The following is a 23,723-nucleotide window of genomic DNA, read 5'->3' as shown; positions in this document are numbered from 1 at the left end:
GTAGGCAGCTTACCTTAGTATTTTGGTTAGAAATTTTAGCTATAATTAAGAGGTCTTAAATTTAAATTATATATATAATATATGTATTAATTTATCTTAATTAATTTAAATATTAATTAAATTAATTAAAAAATATTTTGTATCGAAAAAGTTTGGGCCAGACTTTTTTATTTTTTTAAAACGTTTTTAGAATAGATCTATTATTTTAAAAGGAATATAACTAGGAGAGAGAGGAGTTATTTCATTAATGTAAGTATTAAGAAATTTTATTTTAACAAATTTATAATCTAAATAAATATTTTGATTAGATGAATCCAATAACACTAAAAGCTCTATGATGTCAAGTCTAAACGGCCTAAATGAAGCATGAATGTATGTTAGAAAATTGATAATACCTAGGCCGAATAATTTATTCAATAATGGACATCAATGAGTGTCATTAACTTTTACCTTCGACAAATAGCCGTCGACTTTCATTGTTGCTTGAATGTTATCTCCTCATGTTAAGGGGTGTCAATTTTTGACATGGTCTGAAAATCAGAGTTGAATTCAGGGTACTAGAGTCAACCCGTTTCGCAAACAGGGAAGGTTCAAGTTTTAGGATTCAACCCGTTTGAAAAATAGGCCAGGTCTGGGTCAACTCGCTAACCCTAAGCTGACATAGACTAACCTGCTCCTCTTTGGTTCGCACTATGAGCCGGCCCTAACTCCTCTCTCCCGTCGCTCTTGCCCGAACGAGTACCACATGACCAGACGAGATCCTCTCTCGCTGCCACCTCTCCATCTCCCTGCTCCAGATGGCATTACCGCCGTTTGAAGTTGACACCACCGCTTCTCCCTCCTGAATATGAGGACGGGTTGACGAGTTGTGTCGGGTTGAACCAAGTCCAAATTAGGTTAGGTTTGGGTCTGAGAAAGTGACCGTTTGCGGGTTTGGGTCGGATCAACTTGATTGGGTCAGTTCCGAGTCTGCTGACCGAGTTGGACCCGAACTCAACCTTTGGACCCGATTTTGACAACCTTACTCATGCTATCAACCCCTATAGCTTGATAGTCATTTCCTGATTGTCGCCACCTTATATCAATTGATTTCATCAACCATCATCAGTAGATCACCTACACTGGTTGTTGATCAGCACTAATGTACACCACTTCTCATCATTTCTCAAGCATTTCTATTACTTTCATAAGATTTCAAGTCGACAATCCAAACATCGTAATCCCATCCCCCCACTTAAGGACAATGTCGAGCTTTTGTGCTATGCATTTTCATAGTAAATTATTTCACTTGGGCCAAATCTTTTTATTAGTTTTTTTCTTCTTAGAATTTTCGCGTAACAATTATAACATCTCTGGAGCTTATTTTATCTGTGCTTGATTGAATCTTTTTGCAACCATAAAATAGAAAATGCCCCTTTAATGCTATAAATTCCTAGCCAGCAACAAAATACCGTGAGTAATTTTTTTATCAAGCAAAATTTAATCTCATTTATAATGATTTTTTAAAAAATATTATTAAAATACTCATACTAAATTCACTTTATATCAAATTTATATATAAATTTAATATATAAAAAGTTTTTTGCTACAAAATTTCAAAATTATTATTATTTTTTGTTGTAAAGCACAACAAGATCGATGGTGTTCTACAATCATCTGCGATTAAGAAATATCCATTTTCTATTCGTTGAAGAGATTATTGCATTTAAACTCTCTAAGATAATATCTCTATTAAAGCCACTAAATATCCGTAGTTTTCTATGAATTATTCCATGACGCCTTTCGTATTAACTTTTATATTGATAGGATATTAAAAATATCCTCTATTCCAACATAATTTTTATAATGAATTATTTGTGTGTTAAAATAGAGTTTATATGGCACCAATTTCAATGTATTTTTAAATTTTAAAATAAAAAATTAAATTGAAAATCAAATCAACTTTGATTTTAGCAAACTAATAGTTATGTTGAACATCTCATGAACCTATGGATATTAAAAGTGATTCGATCCTACCCCATATGAGCCCAAATCAAATATTTGAGCTATGATTAAAAACTTCAAGATATCAAATATAGTGTTCTCGTAGTAAAACTGAGCGTCTTGATGAGACTGGTCTAATGGGGCCAGGATTGTTTATTTTTGACATTATTAACATACTTAAATGTTTTAAAAATAGTCTATGATCAAGAAAATTCATACAGGATGTCTGATAAAGTGTTCCAGGTTTTGATCACATTTAAAAAGGGCACCCCACTCTAACAAATCTATAAATAATCCCTAACTCTTTACATAAAAGGTTGGCTTAGATATAGTAACCTCCCGCTTAAGTACGCGCCCGTTTAAGTACGCAACATTTGGACAAAAAACATAGGGTTCAACATTTATAACTTGAAAATGTTATGAATGATATTTGACGTAAATTTTGCAATTTCTTACATCTTACATTGAGGGTGGCCGTCCGAGCATTTCTTTGAAATAGTTCAAAAGATTTTCTAAGATCATTAAATATATCTCTGACTTCTTGTACTGATCGGAAGATGAGCGTTCGGAAGACAACCGTGGCCTTCGCGTTGGAGCGTGCATATGAGTTTGAAATATGGAGTCGAGAGAGGGATGTGTGCGGCGTGGTTTACGAACTGGAGGTCGTGATGTGTGCAGTGTCGGTTGTGAAGGGAGGCTTGCGTGCGAACTGGAGGTCGCGAATGGCGTGGATTGCGAACTGAGCATTGGTTGTGAACGGGTTGCGAATGCAGGGAGTAACCCTAAGTACGCCTACCTGTTATCTACGCACGAAAATTTTCGATTCAATTTGCGTACATTACGGGGAGGCTACTGTACTTAGCTTAATATTGAATTATTTTGTTTTAATTTTTAATTTTCATTAATTAAAATGCTAATCAAATATCTTCCGTTTGGTTGAATTGAATGCTTGAAAAATCTTCTATTCATTAAAGACTTATGCTCCATTTGAAAATCTTCTATTAAACACAACAACAACAACAAAAAATCGAGCGGATAAGGCCTTAAAATGTGCTGTTTTATTAATTGTTTTAGATAGGAGCTGTTTCTAATAAATAAGAAAATAAATATCATTATTTTCCTAATTTGTCCTCCTACTGTAAAGAAGGATTTTAACCACCCTATCAATAACAGAGTAATCCACCAACAAAATTCACCTAACCAAACAGAGTATTTTTTTTTTTTTTTTTTTATAATTCAGGTTCAAACCAATCAGGGTCGCCGCCCACTTGGACCCCTGATATATTTGTAAAGCGTACGATGATCAAAGGATATGAATAAATATGGGTCGCTATTGATTTATTTTCTTGTAGTGAAGGGTCGAGCCAAATTCTAGACAATACCAACAGTTACTTATAAGTTTGTCCTGAAAATTAAAGATGGTTCCGCCCTTGAATATCGAGTGCTGAAAATAAACTCATCCATAAAAATATTATTTTCATTTGTCATCAAAATGTATATAATACTACAGTGCATAGCTACAGACAAGACTATAAAACAAAGAAAAAAAAAATATTAATCACGGCTGTACAAAATTTAAAAAGGTAAATACCTCTGTAGACTCAGATCAAAACTTGAAACTGCTAGTCAACTAAACCTTCCTTTTATTAGACCCTAAAATCACAGTGAGTTAACACAGCTCAACAGATCGCACATGTTGATCTAAATTTTCATTTATTTCTTCTATTAAGCATTTACCAAAATTATTAAATGTGATATAACCAATCATTGTACTGAGCAAGATCATTATAGCATGGCACTTATCCAAAAAGATAAATTATAATGCTAGAAAAATAAATAAATTGAAATCTCATATGAAATTTCATATCATAGAAGAAAGTGAAATAAATTTTTCCTTTCTCAAATAAAATCAAAAGATTATGACCCCTCGTAACTCCTAACATATAATTTTTTTTCTTAGACATAATATAAAGATTCTTGCCCTTTATAACTTCCAGCAGACAGATTTTAGAGAGTTCAAGATTTCCATCATCAGATAGAATATAAAAGATTCTAATCAAATGACAACATATGACTAATACATACTATATATTAGTTGTGTATTAAATTTATATTGGTGTGTATTAATTGCGTATTGGATAGTACACACTGTGTTTAGCTATATATTGGTGTGTACTAGTTGTGTATTGATGTGTACTAGCTGTATATTAGCTATGTATTATAATAAACACTGTGTAATAACCAATACACAACTAATACATAGTTAATATATAGCGTGTCACCCGAAGAAATTCAAATTGAACTTAGAGATTTGCAGTAATTCAAATCAATTTTTCACTTTTAAATGATCAAGGGTGTTAAAAACAGGTCAATCAGTCAGATTTCGACCCAAAATTGACCCAACTTGAGTTTAATTAATTCTTATTTGACCCGTTTAATAAATGGGTCAAAAAATGGATACGAACCTGACCTGCTAGCAACCAAACCCCGACCTAATATCCTATTTTAATTAAAAAATATTTTTATTAAAATTCTATTAACTTTTTAACCATATATTTTAGTTTAATTTATAGAAAATTATACCAATAAATAAAAGAATTTAAAGAAAATATATTAAATGAATCTTTTCCAATTCAAAACTAGGTTGAAGGGTGGAGTCATTTATTGACACCCCTAATGATTTAAGACTCTATTAAAGTGAATATAAGATATTATCAAGATATTTATTTTCAAAAATATTTTAAAAATAGGCATACTATGAGAGATAAAAAAAATTCAGATTTTTATATTTATAGGGTCTTTTTTTATATATATAATTGATTAGCCAAATTGGTTTAAAATGAATAAAGCTTTTAGATACACAATCAACTACTCCCTCATTCAAGTTGGTTGATGGATTTTTAGAACAATTCAACTTTCACATAAATTCTTGAGCAATTTTGTTAGCTGTGTCATATTAAAGATGCTATGGTGGATAACCTAATTTACTAACTACAATCACTTCTATTTTTTAATTTTAATTAATTATTCATTTTTATATTTTGATACAACAAGAGCATCATGCTTTTATCCAGTATGTGAGATCGGTCATATGTATCATTTTTCTCAAGTATCATATCAAGAGACAAATTCTCATTTAAATCTAATAAAAAAACACTACAAGAAAAAAAAGGTTATTTTCAGCTGCTAGAAGGCTGCCAAAAATAGAGATGAAAATACCGGCGGATTTGGCAATGGAAATTTGTTTGAAGATACTGGCATAAAGCCATTGAATAGTTTATGACAGAATTTTCGCTGGAAAAAGCCCTATGTTAATCCGCCCTGTCTGCCGTCTAATTACACAAAATTTTGGCCATCTAATTATGCAAATTTTTAGCTGTTGCTCTCATTCCAAAATTTAGGGCTCTCCTCTCATTTACTCGCTTATATGACAAGCTAAAGCTAATAAATAAATACGCTCCAACTTGAGGGGCATATTAACGTATGCTGCTTATTATATAATAATGATAGGAAGTACCGAAGCCCGAAGGACTTACATTATATAAGTATATATTTTGAAAAAAATAATACATTTATTCCCTTTTATTTACATTTATTCTTAAATTTATTTTTCTCATATTGCATTGATCATAAATAGGCATCACACTAAATAAAATCATCCAATTTTCTTTTCTCAACTAGTATATTAGCAAATAGTTTATGGACAATTTATAAGGATTTTACTTAAAGTTTTTTAAGAATGAGATGTTAGTTTTAAAATTGCATGTCTGACTCTACTTAGTAGTGTCTCCAAATATTTGGTGCAAATACAATCTCTGATAACTTCATATTATGTGTAGGATAAAATTTTCATGTTATGAATATTAAGAATCAAATATATTGGATATATAATCGATTGGTGCTTGGAATGGGCCTAATTTCTCGGTGGTTGGCGAAAAAATATATTGAAATATTAAAAAAAAACAATTAAATTTCATTTTTGAGTGTTTTAAAAGGTAATTTACATAAATACCATTGGATTGTAGTTATTTACATATCTAGCATTTTAATTTTTTATATTATTTATATGAGGCTCTAATCTATAAATCACATGGAAAATTTATTTATAACAATTTATTTAAAGTTGAATACACTTCTTCATGTATATGTTTTAGGTTTTTTTTAGACAACTTTCAACGGTTTTGCTTTTCAGACTGCAACTATAATTTCATTTGGTTATTGTTTTCTTATTATTTTTCACAATTTTTTAAAAATTTTAGTGATGAAAAATTGCTTTTTGCAAACATAGTAATTTTTTTTCCCATAGCAACTTCAAAATTAATTTTATAGAACACTACAACTATCCCATGCAAACTTTTAATGTAATTTAGATATTAGAATATTAAATAAATAATTATAAAAATTAAGATGCTAGAGATGTAAATATCTTATAAGAATTCCACTGCATGCATATAAATCCCTAGTTAAATTACTTTAAAAAAAATAATAATCAAATATGTTTTAATTGTTTTTCTTTTCAAAAACAACTCATCCAAAAAAACTCCTAAACTTTTCAAAACAATCTTAAGAGATATTTGAGATACCTTTTTCACATCTTTATTTTACAAATCATAAATACTTACTTTATTATTTCAAAAAAATTATAAATTGTAATTTTTTTTTCACAACTAAATTTACTAAAATATATTTTATAAAAATATTGCTCTTTAAAAAAAAGAAAAAAAGATCTATAATTTCACAATAATTTTATTGTGTCCTGGAGTATTCACGGTGATAGAAAAATATAAAGTTTAACATCCTAGTTTTGTACGAATATCCAATACACAAACAAATAAAAGAGCAAGGTATATCATGCATAAGAGACACCAAAATTTTTACATAAAAATTCTTAAAAAGGGGAAAATCCATAGGACATTGCTTAGTTGAAATAATTCAACTAGTGTTGATAGTTGATTACAAATGATTATCTTCCATTGGGGAAGGTGTTAACTCAATATAGCAAATATACATTGTATGAAGCGCATTACATAGTTGAAGTTGGTAGGATCCGACGACATGTGAGTTGTTCTTAAGGAAATTTTGTCATATTTGTTTGTTTGGTAGAACCATAGTGAGGCGACGGAGGTCGGAAGGACTATAGTCGACGGGCAACGGTGGTAGGAGGGCCGTAGTAAGCGGGCAACAGAGTTCGGAAGTGGGCCCGATGATGGCCACCGAAAGAAGGTTCGACAACGTTGGTTGGGCAAAGGCCGGTTTAGCAGCGACAACCTGGTGGCACATAATTATTGGCGGTAGTAATGGGGTGGAGCTTCGGGATTCTTCAAGCTCTAGACCTCTGCTCTTGTTCCTCCTCCCTCTCTACCCCTTCATGCGAAGAATGAGAGAATATTTATAATTTTTTGGGGAGTGACTTGCACAGTAAATATGGAGAAGACTTAGGACAATTTTGGAGCATTCCATCAAGTAGCCCATAGTGATTCCCTTAATTATAGAGCGTTTACTAAGTATTTGAATGGCTTTGTGATGTTAGAATTGAACGAAGTTGGGCTCGTTGAATTCGTCTCGTCGAACCACTCGATTCAACTATAAGCATGCTATATTTGGATTTCATTTAGTCATCCAATTAATGATTTCAAGCTTTCAAGTAGGCTTTAATCCTTAGATTTGGGCTCAAATTAGATTGAATTGATGTCATTAGGCTTGTCTCCTTGAGATGTCCATTGAGACTATAAGCTTGCTAAAGTCAGAGTTTGGATGGTCCAAAATTTAATTTTAGAAGTTTCCAATTTAGTTTTGCATCGAGATTCATGCCATATCAAGGCGATTTTTTGTGCCGTATCAAATTTTAAAAAATTTACTTTTATAATATCAATTTGTTAACTTATTTTACTTAACAGTTGTAACTATTCAAAATTGGCCATTAATAGACAACACTCCATGTTAGATGATCAATGCCATAAACCCATTATTTCATCATCATCAACTATACAAAATTAATAAAGAAACTTTGATTTAAATTCAAACTCCAAACTAACAACCAACAACTAATTATTTATCATCCTTCAACAACATGATGCCAACAATAACTATCTCAAGCCCTTGCATGCATGTACTTGCCTTCTTGTTATCCATGTTCTATACATCATGTTAGAATTAAGATCTTTATGAACTAATATTATTTCTTATGACAAATTTTAATATATTTTATCAATAGAAAAAAATTTATGCCAATAAATCGTGATATAAATTACATTAGGTAATTTTTTTTGAATTTAAATTACATTAGGTAATTTTTTTTGAATTTAATGCAATACAATCTCTCTCAATATAAATTACATTAGGTAATTTTTTTTGAATTTAAATTACATTAGGTAAATTTTTTTGAATTTAATGCAATACAATCTCTCTCTCTCTCTCTCTCTTTATATATATATATATATATATATAAAATAAAAGTAAATTTGATTATTTGTTTAATTGAAACTAGATAAAGTTAATGCATTTAAATTAAATGCGAGTAGAAGAAATGTGGTCATTTTTTCATATATTTAGGGTATGTTTGGGAGGACTATAGCATTTTATAAAGTTGGTTGTAAAGTTACGAGGGAAAACGACTTAACAACTATGATTGTAAAAAACATATTTTCGCTAAAGAAACTTCTAAAAAGCAGCGAGAAAACAGTAAGAAAATTATAGTCAGATCAAATAGCGATGATTGTCTGAAAAGAAAAACAGCTAGAGAGCTATTCCAAATTGATTCTTACTTATATTTTTTGAAGCAAAATGTTATGGATATTAATTAATAGTATGGTTGCTTTACATCATATTGCTCCTCAGCCAAACAAATCCAACAACATCAATTATATGTTGTACCACTCATGGGAGAATAAGGTGCCATGATATTTGATGAACAAACCAATGGACATGACAATTCTCATATAAATGTGAAGTATTAACTCAACTAAGGTTATTGTTGAATGAATGGAAAATATGCAAGTATACTTATAGTATAATGCATAAGGCAATTTGTGTTTCAATAAGTGAGAGTATGTGATGTAGCCTACTATAAATATTTTTTATTGTGTTATTGGATATTTGATTAAGGTTAAAAGATGATTTAATACAAATGATGATGGTTTGATATTTTTTATTTAATTATCTTTCTCTTTCTATAATATTCAATTTTGGTTAGATGTGTTATAGTATTGTGATTGTTGAATTCAAATTTGTTTGTGAATCACATTCTACTATACGGAGAATATTGAGCGCAAGGAAAAAGAGCTACAAAAAATTCGAGAGTGATAAGCTATGAGATTCATGGAAAATGAACTTGAGTATAGAAAATTATGTAAATTGAGTTTACCCCTCGACCTTGATCATTTATAGACTTGAGTTGGGATTTCATTGATACATTATTAGCTATATGCACAACTATAAATAAAATAAGACAAAAATATAATAATTATGTAGCCAATTAAAATATCTAAAATCATGAAATAGTTCGGCAAACTCCCAAGAAATTGTTAGCATGGTGTGTATTGATGTTCGAACATTTGGTTAGTTGATCAATAGTTTTCTATAGGAATTTGACCACTTGAAGAGAGCTAGGTCCAACTTAATAGATTGTACTGGCTAGGCTCAAATGATAGGTCATACTTACCTACTAAGACGAATTCTTAAATTGTAATTGCTTACTTGAGGTGAATTTATTGTAGATAGGTAATTCCCTCTTGAGCTAAGCCCGAGTAGATCGGTTTAGCTTGGATTGAACTTGATTGACTTCGATCAAACCGAGCCAACTTGGCTTGAACCTAATTTTCTAAATGTTTGAATATATAGTGATAACGATCACTAAATAATGACAAAAATTGATATAATAATAATGATTGGTACCACCTGAGGTTTTTGAATATAGATTTGATCAAATTTCTTTCAAATAAATAAGTCGATCTTATTAATGAGTGATGACAAAATGATAAAATTGAGATTTGTCTATTAGTACCATAATAGGCAAAGCTCTAGGCCTACTAAAGAATGTATAATGGTAATGTAGCTTGAAGATGACTTAACTAGACTAGTTTAATATTTTTCAAGATTCATAGTTACATATGGCAACTCCTGAAGAGAAATGGAGCTGATTTTTAATAAGATTGAGAGACCCAATTTGACATCTCCAAAGTTCTTAGGAATGTTTGCTAATGTGATCTAGAATACTTGATAGACAATTTACAAACATAACTCTTTAGAACTACCCTATTTAAATGTAAATGTTTAACACTCAAAATTTTATATTTACTCATATAATATATATGTATCTTCAGATGTTAAATATATAACTATGATAATTTTAAATGTTATGCATATAGATCTTCCTAATTAATGAAGGCTTGATCTAACCAGAGAAAACTATGAATGAGGGATGATGCATCCCACTCATGCCAACTTCGCCATCAATGATGGAATGCGTATTTGTTGCCTTATCCGAAACGATATGAATGAGTAGTTCTGGCTGGACATCCAGCTTGCTCTTGTCATCATCATGCACAGGCTTATCAAAATAAAGAACTCCAAAGAGTGTGTTATCATACACAAGCTCATCATAGACAGACAAACACGACAATTTCGGCAACAAATCTTTAAACCTATCGAAGATAAATTCAATCGAAGGTGAGGAGGAAGACTTACAGGGTGGCCCTTCAAATATGTCTTTGTAGGAAGTAGTCCGATCAAAATTAGGTAGATCAATCTTAATGCCTCCATCATCCTGTAATCCTCACCTAACATGGTTCAAATGTCGTCTTCTTGCCTCTTCATCACTCGAAAGATTTTGATAAAAAGGCGGAATGTCTTCTTCCTCTTCTAGACGTTCCCGCATTACGCTTGAAGCTGTCGCATCACAACACAAGGTTTCTGTACTGAAAGGAGATCATGGTTGCTCTTTAGGTTGTCTACAGCATGTTGTGCTATCCCTTAACCTACTCTTGACCTCTTTTAGGATCATTCTCTATTGAGGTTGGTAAAAAAAAAAAAAAATCTCTATTGAGGTTGGTGAACTCTATTAAAAGCTTGTCACCTTTGCTTGTTAAGAGAACATTGCTCAAATTAAGGAATTGTTTCTCCAGTGCTATCCCTTACACTTATTATGATTTATCCATTCTGAAGCAATTAAATTAAAAAAAAAAAGAATTTAAACTGGAAAAGAAATATCAATTATGTAATGCATATTTTTCGATTCAAAAGAATGGTTTTATTCTATCACTATAATCTACTAAAAAGAAACGCATACAGCTTTCCCTTTTTTGAACAAAACAAATTAACCTAGTCAGAAAGATTTAGAGCGTGCAGTGAGGAAAAAATTTAAAAATTTACCATAGAATTAACTGTACGTGAAAGAAATCTACACAGGACAAAGCACCTCAAAACTTCTTGACAGCAGCGCCAAAATTTGGGCAAGCTCTGACAGCCTAAATCATGCAAGCATAGCTCATCTCCCATACATGGGAGGCAACAATTGAGCTGTCTAGATGTGTTGGTTTGATTTGGCCTCATCGTCTTCCTCACTGTCCAAACCCTGCCAAACATAGAATCTTTTAAATACTGGTTACAAAATCTGCATTCTTGAACTTCTCTAATGGCAAGATAGAACTTTTCAAACGAAATTCAAGAAGATATTTCACAAATTCCAAGAAATTTTTTTCAACTTGGCTAATTATATACAAGCAGGTATCATGTCATAGCTCCTTTGAGAATTGCATGTACAATTAATTTTAAACCTTAAAAGATAATGATAAAGTGGAAAGATCATTTGGAATTAATAAATATATTTTGATTTGAAATACTGAAAATTGTGAAGGTATGCACTTACCGAGGTGCCACCTAATTTATCAAAATCATCATCACGATCATCTGCAAATGCATCACACAATTAACTTTTCAATAAGATTTGCAGCAACTGGTATATAAAACAGCTCAGGCATAAAGAGCAAGCTATTTCAAAAGCAGATTTCAGATAATATGTTAAAGCAGATGAATCTGCATTGAAGTGGAATAGGGAAAGCAAAGATGAGAATAAAATGTTTAATAGTACCTTGTCCTTCGTCACTACTTCCAAGATCTCCCAAAAGAAATACATCCAGGTCTTGCTCTGCAGTGGAGGACGTTGAAGGCTTGCTTTGCAATTTGGATTCTTTCAGCTCTTCCTTGAGAGCAGGAGTGCTACTTGAAGTATCTTTAGCCTGGTTGTCCTGTTGTGATGGTTCAAATGCTTTCATATTTATTTCCTCCATATATTGCTTTTCATATCTGATTTTAAAGGCAGAAGATAATAAACTAAATCAGAATCACAAAAATTAACTTTTCAAAAAGCTGTGCAAATAAACTGCCTGTTGGTTGTACGTTGACGCTTCAGGTTTTTCAGGCTAAAGCTGATGCTGGTAATTACCAAATTTTGCCCCGCTCATGCAAATGCCTTGGAAAAAGGCTGGGAAGGCAATAAGAAACTCTCACTAGATGCATGTTAAAGGAAATGTTTGATAAGGTGATATATGTTATGTAACGTTATGGTATTAGCATGATCAGATATTTGTTTGGTGACAATTTATAGTAGCAATTTTATAAATGACCTTTAGATCGGCCAAAATAAATTAATGAAAAAATCATAATCAGTGTTGAACATTCTAAAAAATATTACATTATTCAAATAAAATAGTACTGAACAAAATGCATTACATTTGATAGATAAATCATTAAAAAGTATAACTGCAGTGAAGCAACTGCAAAAATAATCATGAGTTGTTGTGGTAAGACGCTAGCAATTTCCCTTTGCATACATTTCAAGTCGTTTAGGTTATTATTTTCACTCGAATTAAAGATAAGGTCTAAAAAAGGAAAAGAAAACAAAGGGCCAGTGAAATGGAAACAGCAAACGTTCAAATATTCTATGAGCATAGAGATTTGACATTGGCAGACCTATTGAATTTTGGGGGAAATTAAGATTTAGATAATCAAAGATGTTAACATTACAGTCATACAATGGAAGGACTTGAGTTTTGCAATTCTATCCATTCCATTCACAAAATAAACCATATCAACACAGGTTGGATTGTGGCGTCTCATAAATTTTTATCGCACCAAATCATGTGCGTGTTACACCAATGCTTTTGCTAACATTTATGGTAACTTTGAAGGGACTTTAGGATCATTTTCTTTTTTCTGTTTTTATTTTTTTTAGTTTAATTTTATTTTGTTTTCATTTTGGCATAAAAAAAATGTTTGATAACATAAATATAATTTTTTTTCTTTTTATTGAATTTTGACTAAGTTGATTTATGCAGTGGTGGCAGCAGTCACCATCTAGTCGACAATAGAGACAGCCGGTAATGGAGGTAGGGTTAACAAGGAGGGTGGAGGTGATTGCTAATAGTGTTGGTTGTTTTTTAAATATATTGTGTTTTTAAAAATGAATTTTATTCATTTTCAGAGATAAAATAAAAAAATTATAAAACACAAAAACCAAACATTGTTTAAAAATAAAAATAAAAAAGTGATGTCGAACAAGCCCTAAGTAATTTTTTTATTTTCTTAAACTGTTCCTATATCACTCAGCCATCAAGAGTAAATAAAATATTCCAAGACTAAGATATTCATGACTTCTTTTCCTGAGTACTGCATGTCTTTATGACAGCATTTTTTTTATGTTAAATAAAATTGCAGTTTATAAAAAGAACTCAAGTGCCCAAAAAAAAAACTTTTTGGTGCCTTTCTAGGACAAAAAGCAATGATACAATCTAGATGAAAACTATAACTAAAACAACTTGTACAACTACAAGGAGAGACTTACGGGGCAACATGACTGTTCACAAGAATAAAATATATCTGCCAAAACTTTCTCTCCTTCATGTAGCGTGGGCATAGCTCATATCTGAACTTTGATATATCCTGCAAATGTTGTGAAGCAAAAAGCTCTAAATATGCACTTCATTGATATATAAATAGTTTCTAAGGTTTTGGTGCATAGATTTGACGTAGTGCCAATCTGTTAAAAATATTTCAATGTGGTCCGCAATAACAGTATGCATGTAAGTAGCTAAGATGTGACTGAACCACTGTTGGATAAAAAGAAAAAATGAATTCACAACAGAGGATGAAATTGACTAGCTGACTAAATGAGGAGATTAATATAATTGCGAACAATCATCTGAAAAAGCAAATGAAAGCAACTTACAAGGAACATTAATGAGGTGTTTTAACAGAAAACAGCAAGTTCAAGGGATAAGGTGAAAAGGGTATAATTAGTTGCTTGAAAAAATAATCATAAACAAAACAATAAATACATCCAAAAAAATAAAAGTTGCATTAACTTCAAAAATATTTAAGGTAAAATGTTAAGTCGAGATGGGAACTTATTAGGATTAAAAGAAATGAAACATGTCAAAATAGTTTAGCTAAAAATCCTTTTTAATGCAATTCTGACGACTAAGAAGGTGTTAGAATTTCAGCATGAATATTTAAGAAATAGAAATGCATGCGGTATTGAAATGAATTAAAATTATAAGGTGTTTATAAGAGCAAAAAATAATCATGATCTCATAAAATCAATTTAGTTTGTTCACATTTCAATCCATAATTATCTAAAATGGGGGTAATTTTTGAACCAATTCAACATATACTAGAATATAGAGAACAACAAAATTTCATGTTCAGATGAATTTTATTGATCTTGAAAATTCATATGATCAAATACTAAAGAATTTGGTCGCCACCATGTAGTGACTCGAACAGAAAATGTTGTAGAATGACCAATAGAAAGTCAAAATGATATAGGATAAAGGATGCTCAGATGCCAATTTATTTAGGATGATGGTTTTGAAAGCAATTTCAATATGAGCCATTTTTTTGTAAATCTCCTTGATTTTCTTCTTCTTTCTCTTAATGGCTGTTTTAGACAAAAGGGAATAAAGGAGAGATTTTGAAAGAAGAAAGAGGGAAGACCACTACTGTAGCATAATGTTGTAGTAATTCAATAGCAGAGAGATAAAAAAGAGAACAAGTTGATCTGGAGGATAGATAGTATAAGATGTTAAGGAGAGAATAAGGGTGAGGGAATCTTTCAATTGCAATTAATAATTCAATAATTATTTACAATACATAAAACTCTTTATTTCTACAAATATGATTACAGATATGACAAAATTCATTTGAATTTAAATAGAACCGAAACTTGGATAACTCGAAATAATCTTATCATCTAATTTGAAATAAAGACAATCCTAAGAATTTAACGAAAAAATTCTAAAATATTCTGTATATAATCTAAAATTATTTCATAGGTTTACAATTCTTCTAGGTAAGATTGAACTATTCTCATAAAGAGTTGTGAAGAATTAAATTTTCTTGGAAAACTGTCATTCATGATGACAAATATTTCTTAATTTTCATCATGTGCAGGTTGAATTTAAGAAGTTAGATTCGAAGGTTTTAAATCCATTTGTCACAATGTGTCATATATTTCCCCTATAATAGTACTATAAAAGTTCCCATAACCATATAGCAATAACAAGAATGGTGACACAAACTCAACAAAAACTTCTTTAAAGGAAGACCAACAATTTAAGAGCATGATGATAGACTTGTACATTAGGAGAAGAATATTATGAGAATAACATTATTAATTGAATAATCAATTTCTTCATATGAATAAAAGCAACAACAACAGATATTTTAGTCTCAGCAACGGGCTTGAGTATGATAGTTTGGTTCGATGAAGCAAATATACATCATATAGAGTGCATTACATGGTGGGAGTTAGAAGAGTCAATGTTGATATGTTAGTTTGGTCGGCAGGATCATAGTCGGTGAGCGATATAAGTCAGAAGGACTGTAGTCGAGCGACGGTGGTTGGAAGGACCGTAATCAGGTAACGGTGGTCGGAAGGATTGTAGTCAGGCAATGGAGGTCGGAAAGACCATAGTTGGCAGGCGACAGAGCTTGGAAAGACTATAGTCGGGTGATGGTGGTCGGGAAGACCATATTATGGAGATGGTAGTTGAAGAGACCTTAGTCAGCGGGAGACGGAGGTCGAAAAGGTGGTAGTCGGGCGAAGGTGGTCAGAAGGATCGTAGTCAGACAACGGAGGTCGAAGACATTGTAGTCGACGGGTGAGGGAGGTCGAAAAATCTGTAGTCGGGAGAAGGTGGTTGGAAGGACTGTAGTCGGACAACAGACGTCGAAAAACCTTAGTCGGGCGAAGGTTGGCGGAAATATCGTAATTGGGCGACGGAGGTCAGAATGACCGTAGTCTACGAGCGAAGATGGTCAGAAAGACCGTTGTCAGGCGACGGAGGTCGGAGGACCGTAATCAGTCGGTGACGGTAGTCGGAAAGGTTATTGTCAGGCGATGAAATAAAAATATGGACTTTGACCTTCAAAAATAGCAACTTTTTTCTTCGAAATCCCAAGAATAGCCGCTGAAATTCACCAAAACAGCCCACCAAAGGTCCCAAAAACAGCTTTGATACCAATTTGATAGAAAACAACCCAAAATAATGGAAAACAAAGCAAAAATCTGAAGTAAACAGCAGTTTTTCTCACAAAACTGTAGGAAATCTGAGGGAAAACACTTGAAATTCACTAGTAGAAGAAGAAAAACAGCAAGATACAATTGATCCTCTATTCGAGAGGAGGATTGATCTCCCCCAAATCTCTAGACGCCGCTAGAGCCCAAAGAAAACATAAATCTAAGATAACTCAAATTTCAGCCAAATTCAAGATTCTCTAAGCCTAGGAAAACAAACTATTTAATGCATACAAATCAAAAAGAAATCCTTAAGCATTCCCTACATTCAAATTTCCCTCCCAATTCCCTCAAAAAATCTTCCAAAATAGCTCCCATGGATCTCGCGGCATGCGCAGGAGGTGGAGAAGTTCCAACTCTGTTGCACTGGGTCAGTCCTGTGTGGACCGGTCTAACAGTTTACATCTAGATTATAGAAAAATACTCAATAAGATTTGACGACAAGATTGAATATTACATCAACAAATTGAAAGAAAGTCTTTGAAGGTGATTCAAAATTTGAAGAATTTATTAAGATTGTGTATGTTTGACTTTGAAAGGAACTAGAAAGATCATATCAAAATGATAAACTTTATATATAATAATAGCTATCTATCCAACATTAGCATGACTCTTTATGAGACACTATAGTAGGAATTACAAAACATCTCTGAGTTGAGTAGAGATTAAAAAGAGAGATAATTGTGTTAAATCTAGTTGATCAGTGTTATCGGGTAAAGATTAGAAGTACCTTAGGATGGATAGAGAAAGTATTATGATCTCAAGCACAAACCATTGAAGTTTTCAATTGTGTATTGTGGATGTTAAAATGAGTCCTCCTCTTAAGGGAGTTGAAAGATTTAGTAGAATTAGGAAACTGAGTACCATGCTTGTAAGCCCATTCAAGATACTCATGGAATTAGGAAAGAGGCCTATAAAATAAAAATTAATTACTGATATGAGTGACGGCATATTATGTTCCAAATCTCTTAATTAACTTCCTAAAGCATATGTCATAGGAGGTCAATAAAATTCCACAGGACAAGGTAGTAGAGAAATGGGATCTAATTTATATAGAAAAGCCATAATGGCTTCTTATATATGTCATGAATAAGCTCCTAAATAGAATAATAACATATGTTAAAGTTTGATGGAAGCATAAATCATAAAGAGAAGTCACTCAATTGAAAGAATTGGACATGAGGCAAATGTTTCTTTTCTTATTTTTAGTAAATGTCATGGACAACAATATTTAAATAAAGGAAGATTGTAATATCTACAATGATGATGACATGTGAACATTTTAAGATCCTCATGAAAAGTGAATCATGACATTTTTTTTAAATAATATCATGTTTTATATGATAATATAAATTACTCAATAATTTATTTGACTCTCACCATATATATGACTATTTCATGCACCAATAATTTCTTAAAATATCTCATGACATCTAATTATAATTTACATAATTTATCACATATTTTATGAATTTTTAAAATATTTTTTCTAAGATTTTATGCAAATGTTCAATATTATCATCATTTTTCTATAGAATGAACTTTACTTCCAAATGACCAAAAGAACATTTTGCCCCCAACATTCCACTTAAGATGACATGCAAGCCATTTGATAATGTGTTATTCTATGTGTTATATTTCAATGAAAATGTGTTATTTTAGTTGTATTGTGCAGGAAAAATACAGAAAAGACATAAAGTTCTAAATTTCATATAGTGTCGCGGCGTCCGAACAAACAACGTTGCAGCGCCATCAAAGACACTGTCAGAGCACATAAATATTGACATTCCAACACCAACTTCTCTGTCGGACAACGTTGCAGCGTCAAAAGTTTAGCTTTAAAGCGTCATGTTCTCTGTCAGACAGTGCTGCAGCGGCACACTGTATAAAACCTTGGCGCCAAAATTGCTTTTCTAGAGCCGCAGCGTTCGAAAATCAGCAGCGCTGCGGCGTAGCAGTTGTAACTTCAAAAGGACACAATATGTCAGTGAAACGATGCGACTATTCACTAAGTAATTGATCCACGTCAACAAGTGTTGTCGCGAAACCAGAAAAGCAGCACAACGGCGTTAGTTTATTTGTTGGGCGCAGTGGCACCGATATTTCTAGCGCTGCAATGCTAGATGCCTACTTTATGTTTTCCTATAAATAATCATTGTGTTATGTTTAGTCACTTAAATAATTTTAGCACAATTTAGAGTGATTCTCTTAATTTTTCTTAGGGTGACAACTAAAGGAATTTAGTGAAGTAATGTTTACCATCATTATAGTATTTGACTTTTATTTATGGAAGCAAATTTGTAAGAAAAGAGGAGTGTAGAGAAGATCCGTTGAACCACTCTGGTGATATCTATCTCTTGTATCTTCTTTCTATCATGCTATTAATGAAAATGAGTTTGCTTCAATTCTACTCCATGTCTATCTAATTCTCTAATTTTGGATTGATGATGTAAATATCATATGTTGTACCAATGAATTCTCTTATTCCTTAAATGACTAAAGAGATGTTTTCAATATTACCAAATTTTCATTTAATACACATAGTGGTCATATGTATAGTTAAAATTAGGTGTAATGTGGGGCCTCGATGGAGGGAAGTAGACATAACAAGGAATATTGAATTAGTATGCGCCATATCTAGGCACATGATATGAAATGTACTAAATTCTTAAAAAGATTATATAACCGTAGGAAGTCAGTGGACATCATTTGTTCCTACAAGCTCGACAGAGATCTGGGGATACATATGCTCTGAATAGCATCACAATTAAAAGAAAATCATTAGGAAAAATATGTTATTTATACTCATCAATCCAAAACATTATATTCACATAGTGTATTCATTATATTAATCTAATTTTATTTAAGTGATTGAATCTCCACAACATCCATTTTTATCGAGTGGGATAATTGTTGTAATTTTAGCAGACAATACTAGTGTTTGCAAGTGAGCATATCTTCCTCCGGGAATCGATATTCTACTCTATCACTATATTACTTGATTCGGAACGTATACTTACGTATATTAAGTGAGATTTTTATAATTTTTATATCAAAGAAAACCTAAGCATTGTTAGGGATTGATAGAGCACTAAATCATTTCACAATTATATAGGTTACTCCACAGCCCCCATCAATATCCAACAGTCATCTTGTCATTAAGAAACCAAATTAAAAAAAAAAAATCCTTTAGCCATGAAAATTAATTCATTTAAAGCTTAAATGATATATCTTGTGTTTAAAGGGGTTAAAAGAAGGCCAACACAATTTTCAAACCCTTTATGTGTTTTAAGGGAGGTCAGCATGGAGGGTTAGAAGAAGTGGAGAAAAGCCTAGGAGAAGAGAGAAAGAGCTTAGGTTTTTTCTTTTGAAAGATGGATCAGAGTTCCATCAAAAGATTTCAGGTAGAAAATCTTTATCCTAACTTATGAAATAGTTTCTCTCTATTGTATGATGCTTGAAATATGCCTTTGAGATTCATATGATTGGCCATGAATGATTAAGCATATGTGAATAGAGATCTTCATTCATATTAATTCGCAATTGTTATGTGTTTATGACTTTATGTTGAAGCAATTTGAGTATTTTCGTGTTCCTACAAATTGTACAAAGACATGCAATATGGATTGCTTATGGAACTTTATGTTTAATCCAAGAGTGATTTTTTATTTATCATGTATGGTAGTGTGTATGATGAACTCTTTATGTTGGCAAACTAATTTATAACACATTAAATATTGTAGCATTTTACATGCTTCATTTGACATAAGAGTTGAAAATTTCATGTGTAGCATACTTTGCAAATGATCCTACATGATTAGCTGGCATTATGAAATTATATCTTTAAGCATGAAAATTATAAATAATATTACATTTTGTGTATGAAGGCCTGATGTTGTATTACATTTTGTGTATGGAAAAAATAGCTAAGCATCAATACACAATTTGGCGACTTACCTCAAAAGATTGAGGGATACATTGGCGAATAAACTCTCTGATATGTTTGATTTCCCTTTTTAAGAAGAATTGTACATGTGAATGATACCAACAATAGATTTATGATATGATATGATTGACCCCTCTTTTAGGGAGAGTTGTACAGGAGACTCAACCGTTCTTTTTAGAGAGAAATTAAGTGTGTATCAATAATACAATGATTGCAATACAATCTTTAAGGGAGACGTGATGGTAGCTGTGGTAATAATCTTTCTATTTTTGATCAATTAACTTAAAATCTATGACTAACATGTTACTCCCTAAAAAATTGTATTGAATCATCTCCCCCAACACCTTTGTCGCAAATATCTTCCACAAGACATGTACCATTCTTATATCCTACAAAATTAATACCACAACTACCGTCAAGTTTGCAAACAACTACGATGTTGAGCACACCTGTTGTATTAATGTCTTCCCCAATCATTAGGAAATAGAACATTTTGTATTTAAACATATTAGTGAAAGTTGTTCAACTAGGAAAGATCCTGTGGCTTTTCACTTCTTGGGTTGCCAGAATAAAAATTCCATACTCAATCTCCACTTGGCTGCTTTTGTGTGTGAGATCAAAAGAACTAAAGCAATCTAGATCAATTCTCTCTCTAACGGCTCATTTACTCACATGCAAGAGGTCTAGTTTAAGATAATATGCAGCTAGAAAATGTGGCACAGTAGGGATTCTTAACTGCATAATAAATACAGAAACAAACAAAGGAAATCATGTGGACAAAGCAGATATTAGAAGAGTGACAGATAATTGAAGGTGCATTGGAGAGATAATTCAAAGTTGCTGTTCTTCTAAAATGAGAAAGGTTGTATACAATATGTTATGAAAGATTACTTTGACAGGAAAAAGAAGGGGTAAAGAAAGGCCGGAAATGCCACGGCTTCATTGACTGAGGCTACCAAAGCTACCAATCAAATGACCGAAAGATTAATAACTATCTTGAATAGCGAATTATGAATAGCGTAATTCGAATTATTTGGGTAAGCTTTATTGCCAGAAAGGATAAGTTACACAAACAAACAATAAATATGTTTTCAAAAAGTTTCTTATAGACAACAATATTTATTTTAAAGGAAGGGATGCATAAACTTTGAAAACAAGAAAAGCATAATCACCACAAGAAGTAAAAAATATGCCGAAATCAGCATGGAAAAATCTCACTAATACATGGTTTAATGGGAATTTGGAGAGTTGATTTCAGCATAAATTTCGGCTGAAACATGGGGCGGGCTCCACAGCATTTCCCATTTGTTGAACTAAACACGAAGTAATGTAAAGCGCATAAAACACTTATGAATTTGAAAAATGATAACGAAAAACCTCATGTACCTTTGCAGCGGAGAGAATGAGAGTAGCATGCTTGGCTTGCCATTCATTGAGATCCTTTCGTACATTGGATGGTGTTGTGCTTTCGTCGATATCTGTTTCCTCTGTAAATAAATGTCATCATAAAGCATTTCAGAGGAAGAATCCAACGAATAAGAAAAAGACGAGAAGCAATCCATAAGGCGATGAAAATATTCGATCAATTAGGAAGTAGGAAACAGTGAAAACCCCGTATCTCGCCTACACCAACCATAACGAAGAAAATAACAGAATAACACATTAAAATCTGGGTGCCTGCAACAATGATCTCAGGAATGCCAGCTTAACATGTTCACAAGAACAACAAGGATGATAAATGATGAAAAAGAAAATCACAGCACTCCCAATGTCAACATTCCACTGAAGATTCCAGTAAAACACCATCGGACGAACACCAAAAAAAAAGGATAACTCGACAGTGATTAAGGAGCATACCTTCCATGGGAAAATCCTTGAAGGTGTTGATGGTGAGTCCTCTAACAAATTCCTTGAGCTCGTCCGTAATGCCAAACTTCTCGAGATCCAGTGAAGGCTCCCTGGAGATGAAGGATCCAGAGGCGGTGGCCGTAAGGGCGTTAACGGGAATAGGGATCTCAGCGGCAAGGGTCTTGATCTGGTCGGCACGGCGCAGGGCTTCAGTCTTGAATTGATCCGCGGCCTTGGTGGCCTCGGCGGCCAACTCCTTGGACTTCTTCGCTGTCTCGGAAACGAACTCCTGAGAGAATTTGGCCGCTCCCTTTGTCAGCTCCTGCGATCGTTTCGCCGCCTCCTCCGCCCGCTTCGCTGCCTCCTCGGCGAATACCTTGGCCCTCGTCCACAGATCCATGGCGAGGGAAGAGAGAGGAGGAATGGGGAAGCAGAGATCCCGGGGAGATTATTGAATGAATCAAAAGTATTCTTTTAAATTGGATGACCAGTCTAGTACTCTAGTCGAATATCCATCTGTTAAGTTTATATAGTGAGCTCAATCAAACTCGGCTCGACTTACGGCTCGGTTTGATTCCTCCATCTCTTCATCAAATTCTATTTTATTTTAATATAAATTATTATTAAAATATATTATATAACTATTATTTAAATTAATTTTTAAATATATTTTAAATTAATTATGCGGTTCAACGAGCTTATGAGCCACAAAAGGCTTAGCTTGAGTTAGATCTTATTTAATATATGAGTTCAAGTATAGGCTTGAGCTTGAACTCTTGGCTCGATAAACTTGACTCGTGACCTCGTTAATGAGTCAATCTTAATCTAGCTCGCGAACGAGTCAAGCTCAATCCAACTTGGAGCCGGCTCAACTCACTTACACTCTTAGGCAGCCTATTAGGCTAATATTCGTACTTGTGGTTCAATATTCGACTCGTGAGCTCATTAACGAGTCAATCTTAATCTAGCTCGTGAATGAATCAAGCTCAATCCAGCTTGCGAGCCATCTCAACTCACTTACACGCTTAAGTAGCCTATTAGACTAATCTTCATACTTTATAGAATATATATTGGTCAGCACTAAAGCATTTCATTTTTAGTCATCTATAGATGTGTGCAGAATTCCATCAATCAATAGTTCAATACCAGAGCACATTACACAACAAAAAATTTATATATCTCATATTTTTTATTCAATAATTTTGATAGCATAGGTAAAGGAAACATTTTTAGAGAGATGGTGATCTCATTAGAAAACAACTATGGGAAGCATAAAATGCTTGTCATTACTCATTATATATCTTTGACATAAAAAAACGAGTCAATAATAGATAACTGCTTTAATTTTTTTAAATTATAACTTTTAAACAATAT

The 23,723-nt window shown here is 32.5% G+C and overlaps 1 protein-coding gene across 1 annotated transcript; it reads right to left on the bottom strand.

Moving 5' to 3' along the window:
* Positions 1 to 11,183: 11,183 nt before the first annotated feature.
* LOC110106231 lies at positions 11,184 to 22,833 on the bottom strand. The gene is made up of 6 exons (XM_020836040.2): positions 22,359 to 22,833; positions 21,888 to 21,988; positions 13,823 to 13,920; positions 12,071 to 12,285; positions 11,849 to 11,889; positions 11,184 to 11,554 (listed from the first exon to the last, which is right to left on the bottom strand). Exons 1-6 carry the CDS (start codon positions 22,747 to 22,749, stop codon positions 11,504 to 11,506), a joined length of 897 nt encoding a protein of 298 aa, XP_020691699.1. The 5' UTR covers positions 22,750 to 22,833; the 3' UTR covers positions 11,184 to 11,503.
* Between the last annotated feature and the right edge of the window lie 890 nt (positions 22,834 to 23,723).

This window comes from Dendrobium catenatum, unplaced genomic scaffold (assembly GCF_001605985.2).
Source record: "Dendrobium catenatum unplaced genomic scaffold, ASM160598v2 fragScaff_scaffold_51, whole genome shotgun sequence".
Taxonomy (NCBI): Eukaryota; Viridiplantae; Streptophyta; class Magnoliopsida; order Asparagales; family Orchidaceae; genus Dendrobium; species Dendrobium catenatum.
This window is presented reverse-complemented; position numbering and strand designations above follow the sequence as displayed.